General features: G+C 32.4%; 1 protein-coding gene across 2 annotated transcripts; it reads left to right on the top strand.

The window, feature by feature from the left end:
* Positions 1-27: 27 nt before the first annotated feature.
* LOC112691910 (mediator of RNA polymerase II transcription subunit 13-like) lies at positions 28-18,823 on the top strand. Of its 2 annotated transcripts, XM_025566348.1 has the most exons (24): positions 304-372; positions 9,545-9,911; positions 9,978-10,062; positions 10,131-10,214; positions 10,285-10,442; positions 10,504-10,665; positions 10,821-10,976; positions 11,038-11,263; positions 11,368-11,493; positions 12,061-12,685; positions 12,755-12,940; positions 13,078-13,209; positions 13,303-13,572; positions 13,641-13,843; positions 14,249-14,733; positions 14,812-15,152; positions 15,259-16,362; positions 16,443-16,634; positions 16,707-17,005; positions 17,065-17,204; positions 17,268-17,548; positions 17,607-17,987; positions 18,047-18,336; positions 18,403-18,823. In XM_025566348.1, the coding sequence occupies exons 1-24, from the start codon at positions 304-306 to the stop codon at positions 18,533-18,535; spliced, it is 6,495 nt and encodes a 2,164-aa protein (XP_025422133.1). In that variant the 3' UTR covers positions 18,536-18,823. The 2 variants fall into 2 exon arrangements, with proteins under 2 accessions (XP_025422134.1, XP_025422133.1); XM_025566349.1 differs by lacking the exon at positions 11,368-11,493 and having other exon boundaries at positions 28-372.
* The last annotated feature ends 2,199 nt before the right edge of the window (positions 18,824-21,022 follow it).

Below are 21,022 nucleotides of genomic sequence, written 5' to 3'. Positions count from 1 at the left end.
GTGCACTAGTGTGTGTGTTGGTGTGTCCGCCATTTTACGCGACTCGCCGTCGTCGAACATGAACAACAACGCAGCTCCGGGCGCATCGGATAATGATTGTCGCGTTTCCGGCCTGTGATTATGTCCGTACGCATTATTGACGCACGCCCGTCTTTCGGCCGAAACTGTTTCGCGTGTACCGCCGCGTCGTCGTGGTCGTGGTGTCCGCGGTCCGCCGGCACCTCAGCCGTGGTGTTTGTGTGACGTCCAAGACGTCGTCGTCGTCATCGTCGTCGTCGTACCGGACGAAATGTCTAACGAAAAATGACTCACTCCAGCCATCAGACCAACGGCGCCAGCTTGGAGGATTGCCACACAAACTTCTTCGCCCTGGTTAGTAAGCACATCGTTGTACTCGCTCATGTCGCCGCGTACCTGTCACTATTGTGACAGTATTTTTATTTTTATTATTTTCATTTTTTGCATCTTCCGACAACCCCCGACCACCTCCTCACCACAACGAGGGTCCGTCACCCGCGGGTGTAGGGCCCTCAAAATTGGCACCCCCCTGATGGCCTGTTCGTAACGGCAGTCCGTCGTTGTAACACATCAACCGACGACATGACTAACTGTTTACATGGACTGTTGTTGTTGATACCATTGGCCTTCTTCGGTCAGTCGTCATTGTTGATGTGCTGCTCCTATAGGTTGACCGAATATTTTTTCTCTATAGATAACAAGTGTATAAAATTTGTGATTTATATGTAACAATCTCTGCAGTATTTGAATTGCATGTTGACCTATTTAGAAAACATTACTTTCAAAATTGGTGGTTGTTATGTTATGTTTTGGTGCAGGTTCAATGTTTAAAATTTCATTTCCTTAATTTTTGCTGATGAATATTAAACTGTAGTATCATGGTTATAATAAATTTTATTTAAAAGGACATAGATAATAAATATATACATTAAAAGGATACAAAAAATTCATAATTGTTTATTGACATTAAATTATTACTATTTATTTAATATTGTTTTAATTTTTGAGCTTCTGATAATTTTTGTTAATGTATTTGATCCTTTCAATTTTTCAAAAAGCTTTTGTTCTAACATTTACAAATGTATTGAATAATTTAACATTTAGTTTTCTTCGTGTTCCAAAAATCAAAATTGTATATTTTTGGCTCAAAACATAATATTTATGTACATAACTGTTAAGTTATAATTTCATTGGTAATTCATCTTGTTTGATAAACAGGTCAAATAGTTCTTGGTCATTAATGATAATCGATAAAGTATTTCTGAACTATTTAATTTGCACTGTTTTTCTATTAAATTTTAAGATTTATTTTCAATTCTGCTTATAGAATTAGAGTTTGTAAATATGTATATACATCGCAGCATAGTATGATTTGCTATACGCAAAGTTTTTGAGATTTAATTATTTAAAATATTGAAAATTTATCTCATAAACTTCATTTGAATAATTCTATAAATATTGTTTAAATTTTAAATATTTAATATTTTTGTTTTCTTTTTAAATCTTCATTGTCAATGATATATAATTTCAGTAATTTTAGGTATATTATTTTATATCCAATGATCATTTTATTATCTATTCAGATAAGACGTCACACAATTGACTTTATACATCATTAATATTTTTTTGTTAAAGCGATGTACCTTTTCTAACTTAATCATTAAAAATAACAAAATTCATATATCATGAAATTTTCAAAATTTCAAAAAATGTTTTATTAATTTCAAGTTAAATGTTTAAAATTTAGATTAGCTGTACTAATTACAATTTTTTTTCAGTTATAAATATATTTTGTAGGTAATATCTACCTTTTAATGTTGAAAATATTAGTAAATTTTAATTTTAACTGCTAATATTATGTTTAAAATTTAATTTTTGATGTGTTTATTTACTACTCTATTTATTGTCTATTAAATTTAATTTATATCTAATTTCTCTTATTAAAATATAATGGAATTATTTTGAACAGTAGGCATACTTTTATAATTAACATCAAACATTTACCGTTACTAGTTTCAAGTAATTTTATTTAATAATAATAAATATAAATTTTTAAATTTTATATTATTAAACCATAACAAAACAATTTGCACTATAAAACAGCTGTTTAATTATCTAATTAATTTTTTCTTCTTTATTTTAGCAACTGAAATGTATGTATTTGGTTAATACATTAAATATTTATGATAAGAGATTGTTTAGGCATGGGCATAATATATTTACTGTCAAATTTTTTCTTTGATATGATTTTTCTTACTTTTGTTATAAGTAATATGACATTTTTAATAAATATTCCATTCAAGAATATTATATTTATTTAAAAAAAATGAATTCTTATATTTTTCTTCATCATCTAAGTATTTATACATTAATTACTTCTAGCAACTTAAGATATAAATTATCAATCAAGTAATCTATATATTTGTCTATTATGGTAATTGATATTTTGCATAATTTTAAAATGTACAAAATAATATATTGTTCTATTTTACATAAATTTTGATGAATAATTATTTAAGAAATATTTGAAAAATCGTGTAATAAACTTAAAAATTAACCTTATAATTTTGTAGGTGGAATGAACCATATTGTTTTTAAAAATTAAAGTAAATATACTGCTAATTATTTCAATTTGTGCTTATTGGTTTTAATTTGTCTACTATTTTTCTTTTTTGTTATAAAAATTTGCAAGTATTTATAAAGAAAAATGATCAATATTAATTTATTATAATGTGTGAAATCATATTTACTTAATAAATATGCTTACATTTTTGTTGGTGTTAATTATTATTATGTATATAGTACTTTGTTTACTCTACTATTTTATTATTTACCAACATTATATATAGTTTATAGTTTAAGATTGCTGCTGTGCCAAACAAATTAAATTTTTATTTTTTTAAGTATTTAATATTTTGTCATTAAATAAGATATTTTTCTTATCTTAAGAAAAAAATTTCATTATCTCTTCAACCCCAATTTTCACCCTTTTACAAAATGAAAAATCCTAGGTATATGTTATTATTGATGTTTTATTTGTTGACTAACAGCTAGAGGGTTAAATCTTTCATTTTTTTTTCTTACCAGTAGTCTTTCTTAATATTTACCAAGTACTACTATAATAGAATTGAGCAAATAGACCGTTCATTATCATAATCAAAACAAATTTGTTTGGCCGTATATTAAAATACCAATGACACTTACACTTGTTAGTATCTGTACAATTTCACCTACCATATTTCTCGTTGGTAGAACACGAAAGCCAAACATATGTACTTTCTCAGTTAAACGAATATTGTTTACAGTCAACAAAAGCACCACCGCCACTGTGTGCTTCTACGGCTTTTGTTGTTATTGTTTTATTATTATTGACTATTTTTTTTATTATCAGACACCACGGTTAGACGCGCGCGCGCGCTCGTAGATAAGCAGACACATGGATTAAATTTGCATTTTCTACGAGCTAATAATATCGATTCCTGCGACCACATATTACTATATTTTATGTTACAATATCATGAAATATATAAACCGTTTACTTCCTGAGCAATCAGTCTAATTTTTTTTTCCATAAAACATTTTTCTATTTATTTATATACTTTAATAACTAAAAATATTTACGTGCTCCCGCACACTCACACACACACACACATAGTGGCAATGTCCTGTGTATTTTCTAACCGTTCTTAGTGGTTCTCAAACAAAAAAACTGACGGCTGACATTATCATTGTTTTTTTTTTTTTTTTTCCAGCAGAACATTTCATCAACATTTCCGTATCGGTTTAATATTGATTTTTCCCGCGTCTACCAGCCGGACGACCGGTGCCGCCGCCGTCGTTTAAATACACTCGCACACGGCTTATTGTTGGTCCGTATTTCTTCGAGGGGTCCTTATGAAAACGTTCGGTTTTGATACACGGTAGTGGATTTGAGAGTCATAATGCTATGTAATAGTATTAGTTATGTGTTCAAGCGACGGGTGACAACGATTTTGTTTGAGGTTGCTTCCGATGTGTGACTGCGCGTCACACAACTGGCGTGTACTGTAGTACAATAAAAATCGTGTGATCCTAGTACGTCTGACTATGATATAGTTAATTATTATGTTTAATAGGTTTGCCGATATTGGCAATGTTGCTGTTTTTCCGCTTGATGCGTATAAATTATTTGTTAACATTTATTAAGGTACCTAAAGTAGAAAATTCTGCGTTTAAAAATATTCTGGATGTTTTGGATTGTATCAATGTATAGTAAAATCGTACGTTGATCAGCCACATGGCCATCGATTTTTTATTTTAGTCTTGTAATAATATGCAATAATCAAAGTATGTGTGAGTTGAACGTTCTAGTTTTATTTTTTGATCAGGTGTTTTCTTTCTCATACATCAAAGTATCTACAGTTGAAGTATGCAAAAATGTCCATCGCCGCAATTTAACATATTTAAATAAAAATTATAATACATTAAGTGTATATTGTTATGCAGCCAATTGTTTTTTTTATAATTATGATTATTGAATATTTAAAAGTTTAAAAAATAAACTGGATTAGTGGGGTGAAGGATCGACATCGTACTCGAGAACGCGAGGCCATTGTACATTTCAGCGTCATCCGTTCTTTTCACCCTTGCCGCAAAACGGGTTCACTTTTGAGATAATAATATAATTTCGATGGGGTGATAAACGGCGGCGGCGGTGGTAGCATTTACCCAATAATAAATACGTATGTAATGCGTGTGTATTTCTGCGCGCGTGTCTCCCTTATTCACCCCATCAAAGCGCAATCGTAGTATTAATAACACGACTCGCTTAAATGTAATCATTGCCGTCTACAATAGTCCTTAGTCCTGTGACAATAAAACGTCGTCGTTGCGCTGTGAAAAGTAGACATCCCACAGTCTCGTTAGTCCTCCCTCTCTACAACCGTACACAACCACAGCGGTGAAAACACCTCGGACGAACGTTGCGTCTGAATAACTGACTCGCTTATTCTCAGAGTGACGAACGCCGGACGGAGAAAATCGCCTTGTGGTGGGACAACGACGCTGATCAATAGTTTTTCACTTTTCGATTGCGTTAGTTGTTTATTATAATTTTTTGACCGATGAGCAATCGCAAACATCTCGATTACCGATATTCGGACTTTCTCCCACCCAGACCCAACCGGTCCGAGGGGTGTTTTTTTCTCATCAACGGGTTGATACCATGGATGAAGCCTAATCGGTGACTGCTGTCATTTTCTTCCCTTGGTCGACCGATGTGCATGTAAATTATGTGTGTGTGTGTGTATTTATTTATTGTGTTACGTACGCTGCGGCTGCGTTCCCTCGGAGTTTCACCGCCGGCAGATGTTCTTTTCGGGTCGACGGGGCCGCCATCGTGCGGACACGCCGAGGAAAAACATCTATATGGTTAGTATGCAGTACGGTGGAGGGACTGCAGTGGCGGCACGACGACGACGAAAGCCTCATCGTAAGCGGGGGGCGACGTTGCCGCGTTCGGTCACGGTCGGCGATCGTCTTGCGCAAAAATCCGACCGACACCGACCTCTTTCACTTCGGCCGGTGTCGTTACGCCGTAGGATTTACATGCAGTTTCTTTTGATCGTATTGTTGTGTGTCGTGGTGGTGGGGTCCACCATCGCCGCTTCCACCACCACCCGCTACCACCGTCGCCGACACCTCTGTAATTCCGCGTACCGTAACAACCGGACGCGTGCAGTGGTTACCAAAACATTAGAAAACATCACGAAAACTCATCCAGGGGTTTTTCTCTCTTATTTTCCATATTTTTTTATTCTAACGTTGTAATTTCGACCGCGCTTCTAGTATTCCCCTTTGGTACGACGTTTTTTTTATGACACGGTATGAAACCAATAATATTTCACAATTTGATTTTATCGAACTATTGCTGAGCGTGGTGTGCTCACTACCACCGCCGCCGCCGTTCTCTATTTATTCATCCATAGGTATTTTGTTTTTACGAACGAGGTCACGTACTCTTTTTTTTTTTTTTTATATATATTTATTATTTTTCCTTTTGTCTCCCACCAAATCATACACAGTGACTACTGTGTGTGCCCGGTGAAAATGCGGTGCGTTTCAACAATCACTGTAATTCCTAATATTATCAGTACTATTTCCTGTTCACTTTTTCTCCGAATCCACCGTTTTCTTCTGTTTTCCATTTTTCCCCTACCCTTTGGGCCAAGTGTTGCCAACCCATTCTGCCGCTGAACTCTGCGATTTAGGTATCGTGGGTGGCCCTATTCTGTACAGCGATCATAATACCAAGAAACAACAGAATAAAAAACAATCGTGTGTTCAAGGCACATCATTCAGGTTATTAACACCAGCCGGCTACCGCCCGCCCCCGCCATCGGTCTGCGTTCACCGAGGGTTAACGGTGTCTTCTTTGGCTTTCTGGTAACTCGTTTACCCGGTGCGCTCCCACGCGAACCTTCTTACTGTGTGTGCATCTAGAACACCCATTCATACGCTACATTATGCTTCGGCAGACACGAAATACGTACATTTTATTATAAGTAAACCATTACCCGAAGAGGCCTCGCACAAATTAGCCTCCCGAGATAACAACTGTATCTAAAATGAGTAATAAAAATAAATTTAAATTAATTCAGGCCAAAGTTGTGGTGATTAATATAATGTCAATGTATGAGACCTTCGACAAAAATTGCTATGAATTCTTAATTTTGTGTATAACTTTTCATATGCTTATTAATATGTACATAGACTCCAATTTTTTTCTTTTAATAACGTATTATGTTTGAAAGAACTTGTGGAAACTCTATCAAGAAACGGGTCTCACCCAAAAGACCGATGACCGAGAAAAGGGATAAAAATGTTAAAAAAAAATTGAATAAATATTACGTACGTGATGTCCGTTTACTCTCACATAATACCCACCCTTAGCTGTATATATATATATATGGTTTTGGTGCCCACTGGAATGCGATGATCCTCCGCGCTATACAGCTTTATGTTCACCGCGGCACACCGATGACGGCGGCGTTGATGGTCTCCTCCGTAACACTGTATGCATTAGTCGTAGTATAGTAGTCTAATTTAACAAGTCAATTTCTGGACGGCAGCATCTTATCGGTTGGTCACATTTTTAGATTGTGTGTGTGTGTATGTTAACAGTCAAATATAACAAAACATATACGTTCGTGGTAGGGGGAAACTTGTAACGAGGATTGTATCCAATACAATATGCGTTCTCGATGTGGGGCTGAATACGCGAAAGGGTAAATCGGCGTGACGCCACAGGGTCGTTTCGTCCACCAACGGATATTGATTTCGACTAACACGCGGAAGCGAGGGCGGCGGGTCCATTCCTTTGGGAAGACGAGGATGCATAGTCGATAATGTCTCTGGTCCCCTCTCCTCTCTCTCTCTTTTAAAAACTGCTTTCGCGCTCGTCGTGCTCGTGTTTTTGTCTCGAAAATACACTCGGCTTTTTCTTTTTTTTTCTTACGAAATCATATTCTCGACACCGATTTTCGTACGTATTTTTATACGCATATTCTCCTACCCCTCCTCGTCTTTGCAAAGTCGATTAAACCATACTTGTATGCTAACCATACCATGCTTGTATGCTTTGACGATATATTTGATATTCCTCAAAATATTTCTCCCTTTCGACGTTATCAGATCGTAGCCGTTGAACGTGTGTACACCGATGGTGAATAGTTATCGGTTCAACTAACCCTTACATTAACCCGCCACCTCCGTCACCACCCTTTGGTAAATTACACCTACTACCGTTACTGTTTTCGTTGTTTGTACAAACGGAATTCACTACCACGTGCCTTTGTATAATGGCGCGCAACCGCCGCCGTCGTGTCGTTTTAGTAGTGTCCCGCTTGAACCATTTGTCTTCTATGTGTATTCCGTTGCCCCAACATGTGTCATTTATAGCTAAATTTAAGTGTAAACCCGGTTAAACAAAAAGAACATTTATCGTTGTCGCACATTTGAGACGAATAATTTCGGATAACAATAATAAAACAAAAATAGTCTTAACCATTATTGACTTCTGTCCCTATACGGATTTAGTCTCTTTACATCGCAAATTTATAAATGAACAATGGAAGCTGGAATGGGATTCCTTACCAGAATCCTATGCTTTTGGTTATAGGTCATTATTTAAAAACATCCCTAATCAACCATGGTTTCATTCCCTAAAGATGAGCCGTGCAACCATAGCTAAATTCACTAGATTACGCACGGGCCATAGCCTATTACCACACCACTCGTTTAAATTGGGGCTTAACAGTAGTGCGTGTTGTCCCCTACCCAACTGTGGTGGAGAATACTGTGATTTCCATCACCTACTCATAAATTGTCAATCTCTCTCTATTCAAAGATCTCAGCTAAAGATTCTCTTTTTCATATCTGGTATTCATTTTTCCCTTATTGATGCTCTTTCAACCGACAATACTAATATAATCAAACATACGCTAAATTTTATTCTGCAATCAGGTCTCCGAATTTAAGAGTGTGAGCTTTACCAACCTTAATTTATTTCAGATTCATGTACATAATTGTCGAGATATCATAATGTAACGTTAAAATCTCATTAAATAAAAAAAAAAATTATTGACTTCCCAGTAATATACATATTGTATTTAAGTTATGAGTATACATATAGTATAATTTGTATTAATAATTTAGTCTAATAATTAATTATATGATCATTAATTACCGTGTTTGATGGATAAAACTGAGATGTAGATTGAAAATAAATAAAATAAAATTATAACTATGAATACTTAGCAATTATTTATAAATTAAACAAAAATGTATTATTTTTGTAAAATGTGTCATAAATTACCATAAATTACTAAGTTAAATTAATTGTATTAAATTATTTGATGTTTTATAAGTAGAGCTTTAAGTTGCTGTGCTTTATACTAAAGTATAATATTTCAAAGAATATTTTTATAATTTACTTTTTTTCTAAATAAACAAAATTATATTTTATGTTTTATAAATGTTTAAATCCACTACTAATTATAATATGTCTAATATTCTAATATTATTATATTGGTATCAAATAGTAACTTTATAAATATATAACTTATCTTATAGTTCTTTATTCTATAAGAAATGTCCATTTGATGTGTAAAACAAATTTATAAATAAATATAAAATCATTAATTAATAAGCTTTTTACATAACCAAATAAATGGATTTGCTTAGTTTACAATTCTAGTTTAAAATCTTGAGCACTAAATTATTATCATTATTATTATTATACATATCTAATATATTTATAAATATACCATAATGTGTTACTTTTGCTCAAATATTGAATTTATAACTTGTTGAAAGAAACTTATATTTCCTAATGCATTGAAATTAGTATAGTTAATATAGATATTATTTTTAAATTTGATTTTAATTAATTAGTCTAAATATATGCAATTTTATATAACAGTTTGCTATTTTGATTAAAATTTAACACAATACATACGTTTTTTTCATAATTGATTTATTATTTCAGACTGACCTATGTGGTATAAAATGGCGTAAGTTTGTTCATTGTTCAGCCGGTCCAGAAGGACCTCCTGACTGGGGAGGTGGTCCTGGTGGTGGAACCAATGCCTGTGGCTCAATACTTGAGGATCCAGTGTTATCCAGTTATACAAGATGTTTAACCCATGACATGTTGGCTGTATGGCGGCGTGTCTCATTGCCGCCAGCCAATTCCCAACAGTCATCACTTGATCCCTTGGTACCTGCTCCACCCACACCAGTACCTACTCTTCCACCAGCACTCTCTTTGAAAGCATCAAAAGAGCTGTGGATATTTTGGTATGGTGAAGAACCAGATCTGACTGGACTTGTTTCTCCTCAACTTTTACTTAATGGTAAGTTAACATTTGTTTTTATTAATTGCAAACATTTGTTTTAAATATGATAAAAATTATTTACAGAAGGTGATAATGGTTCATGGGAAAGTGGCCTTTCATACGAATGTCGTTCACTTTTATTTAAGGCCCTTCATAATTTAATAGAAAGGTAAATTTGTAAAATATTCTTTATCTATTTAAAAATTCATTTTTTACAATATTTATATTTTATTTTAGATGTTTAATGTCAAGAGACTTTGTTCGATTAGGGAAATGGTTTGTACAACCCTATTCATCTTCCGAAAAACTAGATAATTCAAGGTAAGTGGTAAATTCAAGGTAACTTATAAATTTAATGAACATTTTTATTTTTATGTTGATATTTTTATAGTTCAAGTCATTTGTCATTTTCTTTTGCGTTCTTTGTTCATGGAGAAAGTACTGTTTGTGCTAGTATTGATGTACGACAGCATTCTGTTGTACGGACTTTGTCTAAAGAACATATAGCACAAGCATCCTCTCAACCTCAAAACGGAACAAATGTTCAAGGTAAATTTTGTTATTATTTTGTAATACCAAAATATTTTTAATTCATTTTTTGGTATTCTAGTTATGCTTGCACCATTTGGCCTTGCTGGTACATTAACTGGTCATGTATATAAAAATATGGATGCTGAAACTAGCCGAATGATGGATGAATGGAGCCATTTTTATCCAGTTGTCAATAGTAATGGACCAAACGAATTGTCTCCTGCGGTTGAAGTTATAGTTGGTAAGTCATATTGTTTTTCCTCATTTATATTTGTTGAATCTAAAATATATTTGAATTTATACTTATTATTTTTTTATTTTGCCATTATTTATATTATACAGTAGACACCGCTTGTAAATACACTTTGGGTATATAATTTTATTTTATTTGTGTAGGTGGTGTTAAGATGAGGTATCCATCTTGTTATGTTCTGGTAACTGATTTAGATGAAAGTACTGCTGAGTTACATAAAAATAATAATAATCTTCAAATAAACCCCCAACAACAACAACAGCAACAGCAGCAACAACATCCACCATTACAACAACAAAGTATATGATTCATTGTTAGTTTAATTTAATAATTTTAACATTTTCGTTTTAAATTTTAAAGCATTACCTAAGCAACAAATATTTGTGACTAAACATCAACATCATTCAGACACAATAGTATATGCTTTGGATAATACAGTATCGTCCATACCTGAACGAGCATGGCAAGATTGTGTACTTGGACCACTACATACAGAACAGAATACCCCATCAAGACCTGAATCACCAACGTTGGGTCAATGGCATATATCTGATCCATTACAAAAATTAACATGTTCCTGTACAAGGTAAGATAGTTTATAATTATTTGATAGTGAGAGAGATTATATGGTGTGTGTTTTGGGAGCTTTGGAAGTCGATCGGTATTTGTTATCGAACCGGCTGTTTACAGGTGTAGAAAAACGAGTTCCAAGCACCAGACACAGCCAATTGGCACACCATTCCATAGACGCACTCCCCTCCCTGATATTTTCGTCGCACAGCAGCTGCCACCCGATGCAAACAATGCCACCCTCAGGTTTGTGTCTAATGATGAGACGCTTGGGTGGTGAAATGGTGTTGTAAATATAACTACATGGGTTGTGTGTGGTGTATAAAAAAAAAACAATTTTTTATATTTCAAAATTAAATTTTAACTGAACAAATAAATTAACTCTAAATATAATTCATTTAAATTTGGTTTACATGTTGTTTATTTAATAAGTATACTTACTATACTTTTAAATAATTATTAATTATGGATACATTTGATTTATTTTAAATAGGGATTATTATAACGGTTTATTTTAAATTGCAAATGTTTGATTTGTGAAATGTATAAATGATTGATTACTGCATATAATAACAATTAATTATCATTTTTATTATAATATAAAGTTCTATGGCATGCAATGGTGGTAGTGTTGGGTTATATGAACATTTAAAAATAATAAATTTATTTTGTATAAGTGTAAATTATATGTAAATGATTGCATGAACTATTATATTAAACAACTAATATAAATGGTTTTGTCCCTTATTTTCTTAAACATTATGCTTTTTAATTTTAATTTAATTTAATTTAATTAATGTTTTAATATTTTAGGTCAACACGATTTGGTCCAATGGATAGTCCTTGTGGCCTAGATTCCGTGCCTCCTTTGCCTTCAGTATCAACCCCTCCATCTGCTGGACAACCCGCCCCACTTTCAATTCCTCCTCCAATGCTAAGTCCACACGATGAAAAAATCCCCATCACACCTCTTTCAGTTGACTTCCAACCTAAATCTGTTTCATCTGTTTCCAATCAAGTATTTTCACCTTATCCTTCCTCTGCTCCTGCTAGTCAGGAACCTCATAAATCTGGCCGAGAAAGTAATGCTGGTACACCTGCACCAGCTAGTAATACTGTAAGCATACCAGCGACTACACCAACTACTACTACAACACCAGTTCCAATGCAAACACAAAGTTCAAGTGCTTATATAACATTAAAAAGACCACAGCTCTCTTCTAAAGATTATGAAGCTAACTTGATTGAGGAAGAATTAATGCCATCTAAACTTTTGTATGATTATTCGTGCATTGATGCTTGGTTGTATCATCCAGTAAAGAAATTTAAACCTATTATACCAAAACAAGAACCTATTACAAGAATAAATAATATAACAGATAATCCAACATCTCCTCAAGTTTACATTAGACGAGATACAAGTGTACCCATACTTCCTGTAATTTAAAATTATTATATATTTTATATTATTTTATAATGCTTATTAAATTATATATTTTATGCGTAGGTTGAACCATCTGAAAATCCATTAAATAATTTTAGTAGCTTTGAAGAATTACGAAATAATGCACTTAGATTTAAAGGTGGTCGTTCAGATCCTTATGATTTTGATGAAGAAAATGGTGTTTGTTCTAGCAATAACATAATGGTTTCTAATGATTACAAAATGAATACTACTATGGCTGTGATGAAGGTAAATTATTTAATCAATTATTTATAAACCATAAATAATATTGTATGTCTTATTATTTTTAAAAATATAGAAATAATATTGCTTATAATAAAAATTATAAGCTATTTAAAATTATTTTTATTTTTTTTTTCGTGTAGCATGAAGATATCAAAAAAGAATATGACCCGGGATTAATGAATGGGAATAGGTGTATAAATGACAGTTTAAGGGATCTTGATCATATGTTTGACAACTCTGATGATTTATCTAGTGATGAAGCTGTGGCAGCTGTAAGTATTAGAGGGAGTGTATTACATTATATTACATTTTAATTTATAAAAATATTATTTTAACATTTTGTAAATGGTAACAATATTTTACAGTTACAAATGCAAACACCTCCTGGCTCAAACAAACCTGATGATTGTCTTGGTGGGAGTTTGACAACACTCTTGGTAAGACCTCCTAGAGGTAGTGGTGGTGGCAGTGGCGGTGGTGTTCTAAGGCCTGAAGAATTAGTAAAAATGTTTCCAACTCCTCCGTCATTAGAACATAATCCTATAGCATCTCCTTGTCCTGATATAGATTTACTTCCATCTCGTACTTACCAAACAAACTCTTACATGGGAAGTCCTCAATATGACCACATAGATGTAAGTCTTAATAATAATAATTAAAAAAAGAGAAATTGTAATAATTTTTATTTTATTTTAATCTTTAGGATTGGTCATACGTATATAAAACTCCAACTATAGCAAAAATGGTTGGCTCTTCTAAATATGCACCACTCACAAATCTTCCGAGCCAAAATTTACCTCCATTAATGGTACCTTCCAATTGTGTATATAAGCCTTCCTCTTTTGTTTATCATACATCACCACAACCTCAACAAATTCAACATCATCCACCTGAAAAGCAAATTCAGTAAGTTTAACTTAAACATTTTATATTTGATTTCTACTTTAATTTATCTTAAATTTTCAATATCTCTACTTAAGATGAATGATAGACCTAAAAAAAATGTGCATATCTATAACTCATATTTAATTTTGTATTTTTTATGAGATTTTTAAGATTTAACCTTAGCAATATTCAATACAAAAATATTGAGTAAATGTTGTGTATTAAAACAAATAACATAAATACCGATAGAATTTAGTTGTAAGAAAGTCGTACAATTAGTCATTAATCACATTAATCGAAATTCAAATTGTTATAATAAACAAGAAGTATAGAAACTTTGTTTTTTCATTTTGCTTGATAACAAATATTTTAAATATGATAAATATCAAAGTATTCAGTTTCTAATTTCTTAAAATTATTTTTTAGGATTGTACCTCCACCAGCATCTTCGGCAAATAATAATTTAGCACCAAATATGAATCGCAATAATCATTATCATCATCCAATGATGATGAGTCCATCACCTCATAGTACACCATGGCCTGGAGGAGGGAATCAATATCATCATCGTCCACCACCACCACAACAACAAATACAACATCAACAAGTGCCTCCTCCACCTTATAGTCCTGCTCTTTCACAACACCACAATATGAATGTTGTACCAACTAATATGTCACCACCTGTACCTGAAGCTAACTCAATAGTTGTGAATGTTTTATTAACTGACTCATTATTAAATGTCTTCCGAGATCATAACTTTGACAGTTGCACATTGTGTGTCTGTAATGCTGGTCCAAAAGTTGTTGGTAATATTAAAGGCACAGATGCCGCAGTTTATCTCACTCATACTTTGACACCAAATGGATACTCATCTCAGTATCAACATCATATGTCTGTTGGAATTCCTGGTAGTTATTAAAATCTAATAATATTAATTATTTATATAATATATGAAATTTGTACTCAATTATTTGTTTTAAATGTAGGCGATGAAGATGGAATTCGATGCAGTTGTGGTTTTAGTGCTGTTGTAAATCGCAGATTATCTCATAAATCAGGATTGTTTCCAGAAGATGAAGCTGAAATAACTGGACTTATTGAAGATATTCCTGTTCGTGTTGATGATAACTCTATGAACCCTGAAGTTCTAGAGTTAGTTCGAGAACAATGTGCTGCTGTAATTTATAGTGCATGTAGTTCTTTAGTACGGGCTGCAGCTAAGTATCCTATAAACCATCCACCGCAAACAGCACCTGTCAATATGTTAGAATTTACCGATACCAATCAAGTGGCTCTACTTGCTCTTGAACAAGGCAGATTAGCTAAGGTTAGTTATAGTTTAATTTACACTAGCATATTTTTATGTAATCCTTTATGGTGTATAAATATTTTACTACTTATTATCTATTTATTAAAACTATTATTTTGTATAGTTGGAAGGTGGAATGAATAATCATTGGCAAGTTGAACATCATCGTTGGCCTGGTCATCATCAACAGTCATTACCACCATTAAATAATAATTCTCCCCCCGTGCATCGATGGGCTTACAGTCAAGCACCTGGGCCACGTAGTAGTAGACAACTTATAAGAGTTATGAGGACATTACAACCACTTTTACAAGAAGCTATTCAAAGAAGAAGTGTAACTACAAGATTATGGGAACCTTACACTGTTACTGGACCACTAACTTGGCGACAATTCCATCGTTTGGCAGGACGAGGTACAGAAGATAGATGTGAACCGCAACCTATTCCTCCAATTCTGGTTGGGCATGACAAAGATTGGGTATCTGTTGCACCTTTAGCTCTTCATTATTGGGATAAATTATTACTAGAACCATTTTCATATTCCCGTGATGTTGCATATATTGTTGTTAGTCCAGACAATGAATTTGTTTTACAAAGGACAAGAGCATTTTTCAAAGAATTAAGTGCAGCTTATGAAATTAATAGATTAGGTCGTCATTGTCCAATTACTAAAGTATTACGAGACGGTATTCTAAGAGTAGGTAAATCAGCTGCTGCTAAATTAGCCAAAGAACCTGTTGATGAATGGTTTTCAATGTTGGGTGAAAATCATCAATCATCGATGTTGAAATTATATGCCCAAGTTTGTCGTCATTATTTAGCTCCACAACTATCTCAGTTTTCAATGGATAAAACTTTATTGGATCCACCAGAAGGGAGTACTCCAAGACCTCCACCTTCTCCTATGCCACCTCCATCATCAATGACACCAAACTCTATGGACTCGCCTGTTTCATCAAACGATCGAGCACCCACTCCCAAGAATGATGGCTTAGATGATTCCTGTGGATCCCAGGCGGATAAAAGTTTCAACAGTAGCGGTGATAACAATCATTGTGATGATGATGATGGTGAAGTGCCAGCTATTGTTATTTATCTTGTTGAACCTTTTTCCATTGGCAAGGATAGTAGTAATCTTGCAAGGATTGCTTGCCATGGTCTTTTAAGATGTTATAACACAGTTTTAGCTACCCTTCCAGAAGCAATACGATCAAATATTTCTGTGCAGGTAATTTTTAACTAGTATTAATAAATAATTAATTAATAAAATATTCTTGTATTATTAAATATATTAATTTAAATTTTCAGTTAATATCTCTAGAAAGTGTTCTAGAACTCGGTCGGTCTTCAGATCATCTTAAAATGAGTGATAATATGAGAACTTTGGCTCTATCTGTTTTTAGTCAATGTAGACGATACTTAACTCATACTTCAAACATAAAAGCCCTAACTGGGTTTGGCACAGCAGCTATGACTGAATTGTTCTTAAAAAATAAAGATGTATGTACATTTTTATCAATCGCACATAAATTTGAAGTTAAAATTTTTCATTTGTTACTTGTTTTTATATAGGAAAAGAGTCGAACTGCTTATAAAGCATACACGCCTCCTTTCATTTTAGCCGGTTATAGAAATAATAAAACTGGCCGAACAGATAGTGGCTTAGCTGGTGATAGTAGCAGTGATACATTATCAATTCTTGGTGGACCCAATGGAGGGGTGGGTTCTCCATCAGGTACTGATCAACAATGCTCTGTACTTTATGCTAGTTACTGTATATCAGAAGATCAAAAGTGGATATTAGCTACAGCAACTGATGAACAGGGGATCTTATTAGAAACAGCTACAATTAATATTTTTGTACCTTCTAAGTAAGAATTATTATTTTTAACTATGTTTAAGTAGTTATTAATGTGTATTTTATTTGTAGTAGACGAAGAAAATCTCCGGCTCGAAGAGTAGGCTTACAAAAGTTAATGGATTTCATCTTGGGTGTAATGAGTCAAAGTGTAACACCTTGGCGGTTAGTTGTGGGTAGAGTTGGCAGAATTGGCCATGGTGAACTTAAAGGTAAGAAAGCTATATAAATTACTTTATATATTTTATACATTTTTAAATTTATGTATATTTTAGGTTGGTCGTGGCTACTAAGTCGTAAAGCATTGATGAAAGCGTCACGTCACTTAAAAGAATCGTGTGGTCAATGTAGTTTATTGTATCAAAAATCTGATGTACCATCTGTAGTTAGTGCTTGCTTAGTTTCTTTGGAACCAGATTCTTCGTTAAGACTGATGACAGATCAGTTCACACCTGATGAACGTTTTAGCCAAGCATCTGTTGCTTGTCAACTTTCTACACCCCGTGATGTTTCTGCAACTCATATTCTCGTATTTCCAACATCAGCAACAACACAGGTAATTTATAATTTTAAGTGATTAAAATGATCATAACACAACAACACATTGTTTTTAGTCTTCACAAACTGCGTTCCAAGAACAACAAATAAATGGCCCAGAACTTGGTGATGATGAATTATTTAGTGCATTTAATGAAGAAGACATGCCAGAAGGTATGGAAGGTATGGGCGACTTCAATGATATATTTAGCACATGGAATGATTCGGATGCTGTGGGAAATACGAGTTTGGGACTTCCTACCAGTGGTGGCTCAGGTGTCATGGGTGGTACAAGTGGTAATGTTATTGGAGGCAATATGGGCTCTGGATCTTTAGGTGGTTCTATGGGAATGGGAAGAGGATCAATGGGAACTAGAGGAGATTGTTCCTCTCAACCTGGTAGCCCACCATCTTCACAACCTTGCAGTCCTTTTACTTGTGGATCATCATCGTACAGAGTATGTATAAAATCCTTTAAAAAAAAATTGTATTTTTAACAATTTTAATTTATTTTTAGAACGGTAGTTGCTTAGATGGTCATGAAGAGGTAGGAGCATTACTCCAACAACCATTGGCTCTAGGTTATTTAGTATCTACAGCTCCTACGGGTCGTATGCCCACATGGTTTTGGGCATCATGTGCACCAGACATAGAGAAATGTAGTCCAGCATTTCTTAAAAGCGCATTGCACATGCATACTGTACAGTTGCCTAATAACGCTGATCCAGCAGCTGCAGATCTCCTTCATCCAACATCTGCAGTTTCAGCACATCCTCTAGATTCTCAATACACCACAGACGTTCTAAGGTATTTATAAAATTTTAAACCCAATAGATCTTGTTGTTCATAATAATAATTTTTTTATTTATACAGATATGTTTTGGAGGGTTACAATGCATTATCATGGTTATCATTGGACTCTAACACTCATGATCGAATGTCTTGCTTGCCAATACATATGCAAGTATTAATGCAACTATACCACACTATGAATGCTCTTATATGACGGTAACATGTTTTTCGAAATAACCTAGTTAATTTTTCGTGAAACATTTCCTTTATTGTTTCATTTAATTTTAGGTCAATTAAGGTGATATTTAATTAATGTAAATTTTTAGCTTTATTTTAAGAAAAAAATAAAAAAAAACAAATTGAAAATTATCTGGACACCATTTTAGTGTAGACAAATGTTTATTACAAATTTTTAACAAATAACATGTAATATGTAGGTACCAATGGATAGTAAATTTTAGGAAAATTTTATTTTATACAGTACGTTATAGGCAAATTGTGAATGTAATATTATTATTATTCTTGATACATTATTTTTATCTTTTTTTTTTTTTTTTTTTAAGACAATTTATGTTAAATTGTCAAGGAACGAGTTACCATAAAATATTGTGTCGTTTTAATGGTTGTTCATATTTAAGTTTTTTTTTTTTTGTATATTATAATTTATTTCATCTTTTGTATCATTCTAAATTATTATTATTATTATTATTTTTTTTTTTTTTAGTAAATGTCATCCATGAATGTGACTGTTGTTGTGTTTTAATGTATGTCTGGCTTTATATTATTATTATTATTATTATTATTTTTTTTTTTTTTTTGGGCTTTTATTTCCCCTTCTCTTTTCCGTTTTGATCGGACTACTTGTATATAATATATTTAAAAATGTATTTTGGTTTATTATAATATATTATTATCATTATTGAATTGTACATATTTATATGTATGTATGTGTATGTATACATATGTATGTATGTATATGTATATATATGTATGTATATATATATATATATATATTTTATTAACTATTTATGTAAAATATTTATTAAATTGACCAAAAAGGTAAAAAAAAAAAAATTAAACCTGTAGAAACTTCAACAGAATTGTAGCCAATTTGAACAAATTAAATTATATATTTATTCTAACCAAAGTCAATATTAATACATAAAACATTTTCGAATAACAATGCAATTAATATTACAATAAAACCTTTTTTTGTTTTTTCGTTTTGTACAGGTAATAGCATGTAAAAAGTAATGTTAATAAATTATTAATGTTACACAATTATTATTAAAATACACATTTTAAGGTTTGTACAAAAGTAACGAAAGGAATACAGGCGGTTTTTAATATTATTATTGTGAATATTATATAATATATGAAAATAATAATAACTTGTACACTGGCAATGTTAATGTTATTCCATGAAAAACAACATGAAAAAATTTAAAAATAAATTGAGTTTTTTATTTATATTTCCTATTTAAGTACTTGTATGGTTTTAACATTGTTTATTTTTTGGTGACAAATTCCAAGAAATATCCTGCAAATAGCGTATCATAGTTTAAAATTTGATATGTAAAAGTTTTATATAGTATACATTTGTTTTCTCCACTGTATTTTTATTATTAAATTTATTATGTATCTTTCAAACAAATGTATACTAAATGTTTGCAAGGAAAAATTCTTGTATATCTTAAGACGAGGACCTGGTAAGTGGTGTTATGAATGTAAATATATGTTTATTTGCATATATTTACCATATATGACACAGATGTTAAAATTCACCTGTTAGTTTCTATCAAATTATATTGTAATATGATGGAGAAGACATTTATAATAGTACATTAAGTGTTGTGTATGTTAACTATACTTTGTGCGACTTGAATATTTTAAAATATTCATAAACTTGTAGTGGTCAGTTGCTCAGATGATAATTCTTACAATTTATTCAGTTATATGGAGAAACTAGTCTGGAATCCAATATGGTAATAGGGAATGATAACAAAAATAAAAAAATATAATTCAATTATTTACTGAAATGATGTAGTTAATGTTTTTGACTGAAAGATTCCTATTGTTCAAGTGTAGATAAAAACGAACCTTCCCACAATATAATACCAGCAATCCACCAATTTTTATTTAAAAAATATAACAGATGCCAGTTGTGTGATAATTTCAGCATACTTGATGGCCTTATCAATGTCATGACTTATGCCCATAATTTAAATTTAAGTTAAAATTTTAAAACTGCACATGTTAGTACTACAAGTTATTAAAATAGCACTAAGGAACATACGGACAAAATGAAGCAACCTGATACCAATATCAAATTTTCTCATTGTGGACGTTCATAAATGTCTACAAAACGAAACGCTCTGCCATCAAGTGGTGATGCAACTTATGAGTGTGTACACCGTACTGTCGACAAATAATTCTGTGAATGTAATTGGTATCTTTAAACCATAGTCTATAGTCAAGTGTTTAGTATGACAAAAGTCTTAAAAATGATTTTTCACACTATTTATTTTAAAATACTTTGTTTTATTCTTTTTTCAATGGTATCAATTTTCCGACGGTTGCCCAAAATTGTTGGAAGTGTAATAATTCAGAAAGATAACGTTTCGAATTATGTTAGTTTGAACAAAAATTACGCAACTTCAGGTTGGCCTCTTTTAAATTTCATTGACTGCTTATTATTAAA

The sequence above is a fragment of the Sipha flava genome, unplaced genomic scaffold, assembly GCF_003268045.1.
Source record: "Sipha flava isolate LNK unplaced genomic scaffold, YSA_version1 67_pilon_pilon, whole genome shotgun sequence".
NCBI lineage: Eukaryota > Metazoa > Arthropoda > Insecta > Hemiptera > Aphididae > Sipha > Sipha flava.
Note: the sequence above shows the minus strand (reverse complement) of the source record. Positions and strands in the feature narration are given on the sequence as shown.

Excerpts from the sequence above, each read along its gene's own strand:
- LOC112691910 (XM_025566348.1), top strand. The coding sequence starts at position 304 with ATGACTCACTCCAGCCATCAGACCAACGGCGCCAGCTTGGAGGATTGC. Across the intron at positions 13,573-13,640 it reads CTCAATATGACCACATAGAT|GATTGGTCATACGTATATAA; the intron begins GTAAGTCTTAAT and ends TTTAATCTTTAG. Across the intron at positions 17,549-17,606 it reads CAACATCAGCAACAACACAG|TCTTCACAAACTGCGTTCCA; the intron begins GTAATTTATAAT and ends CATTGTTTTTAG.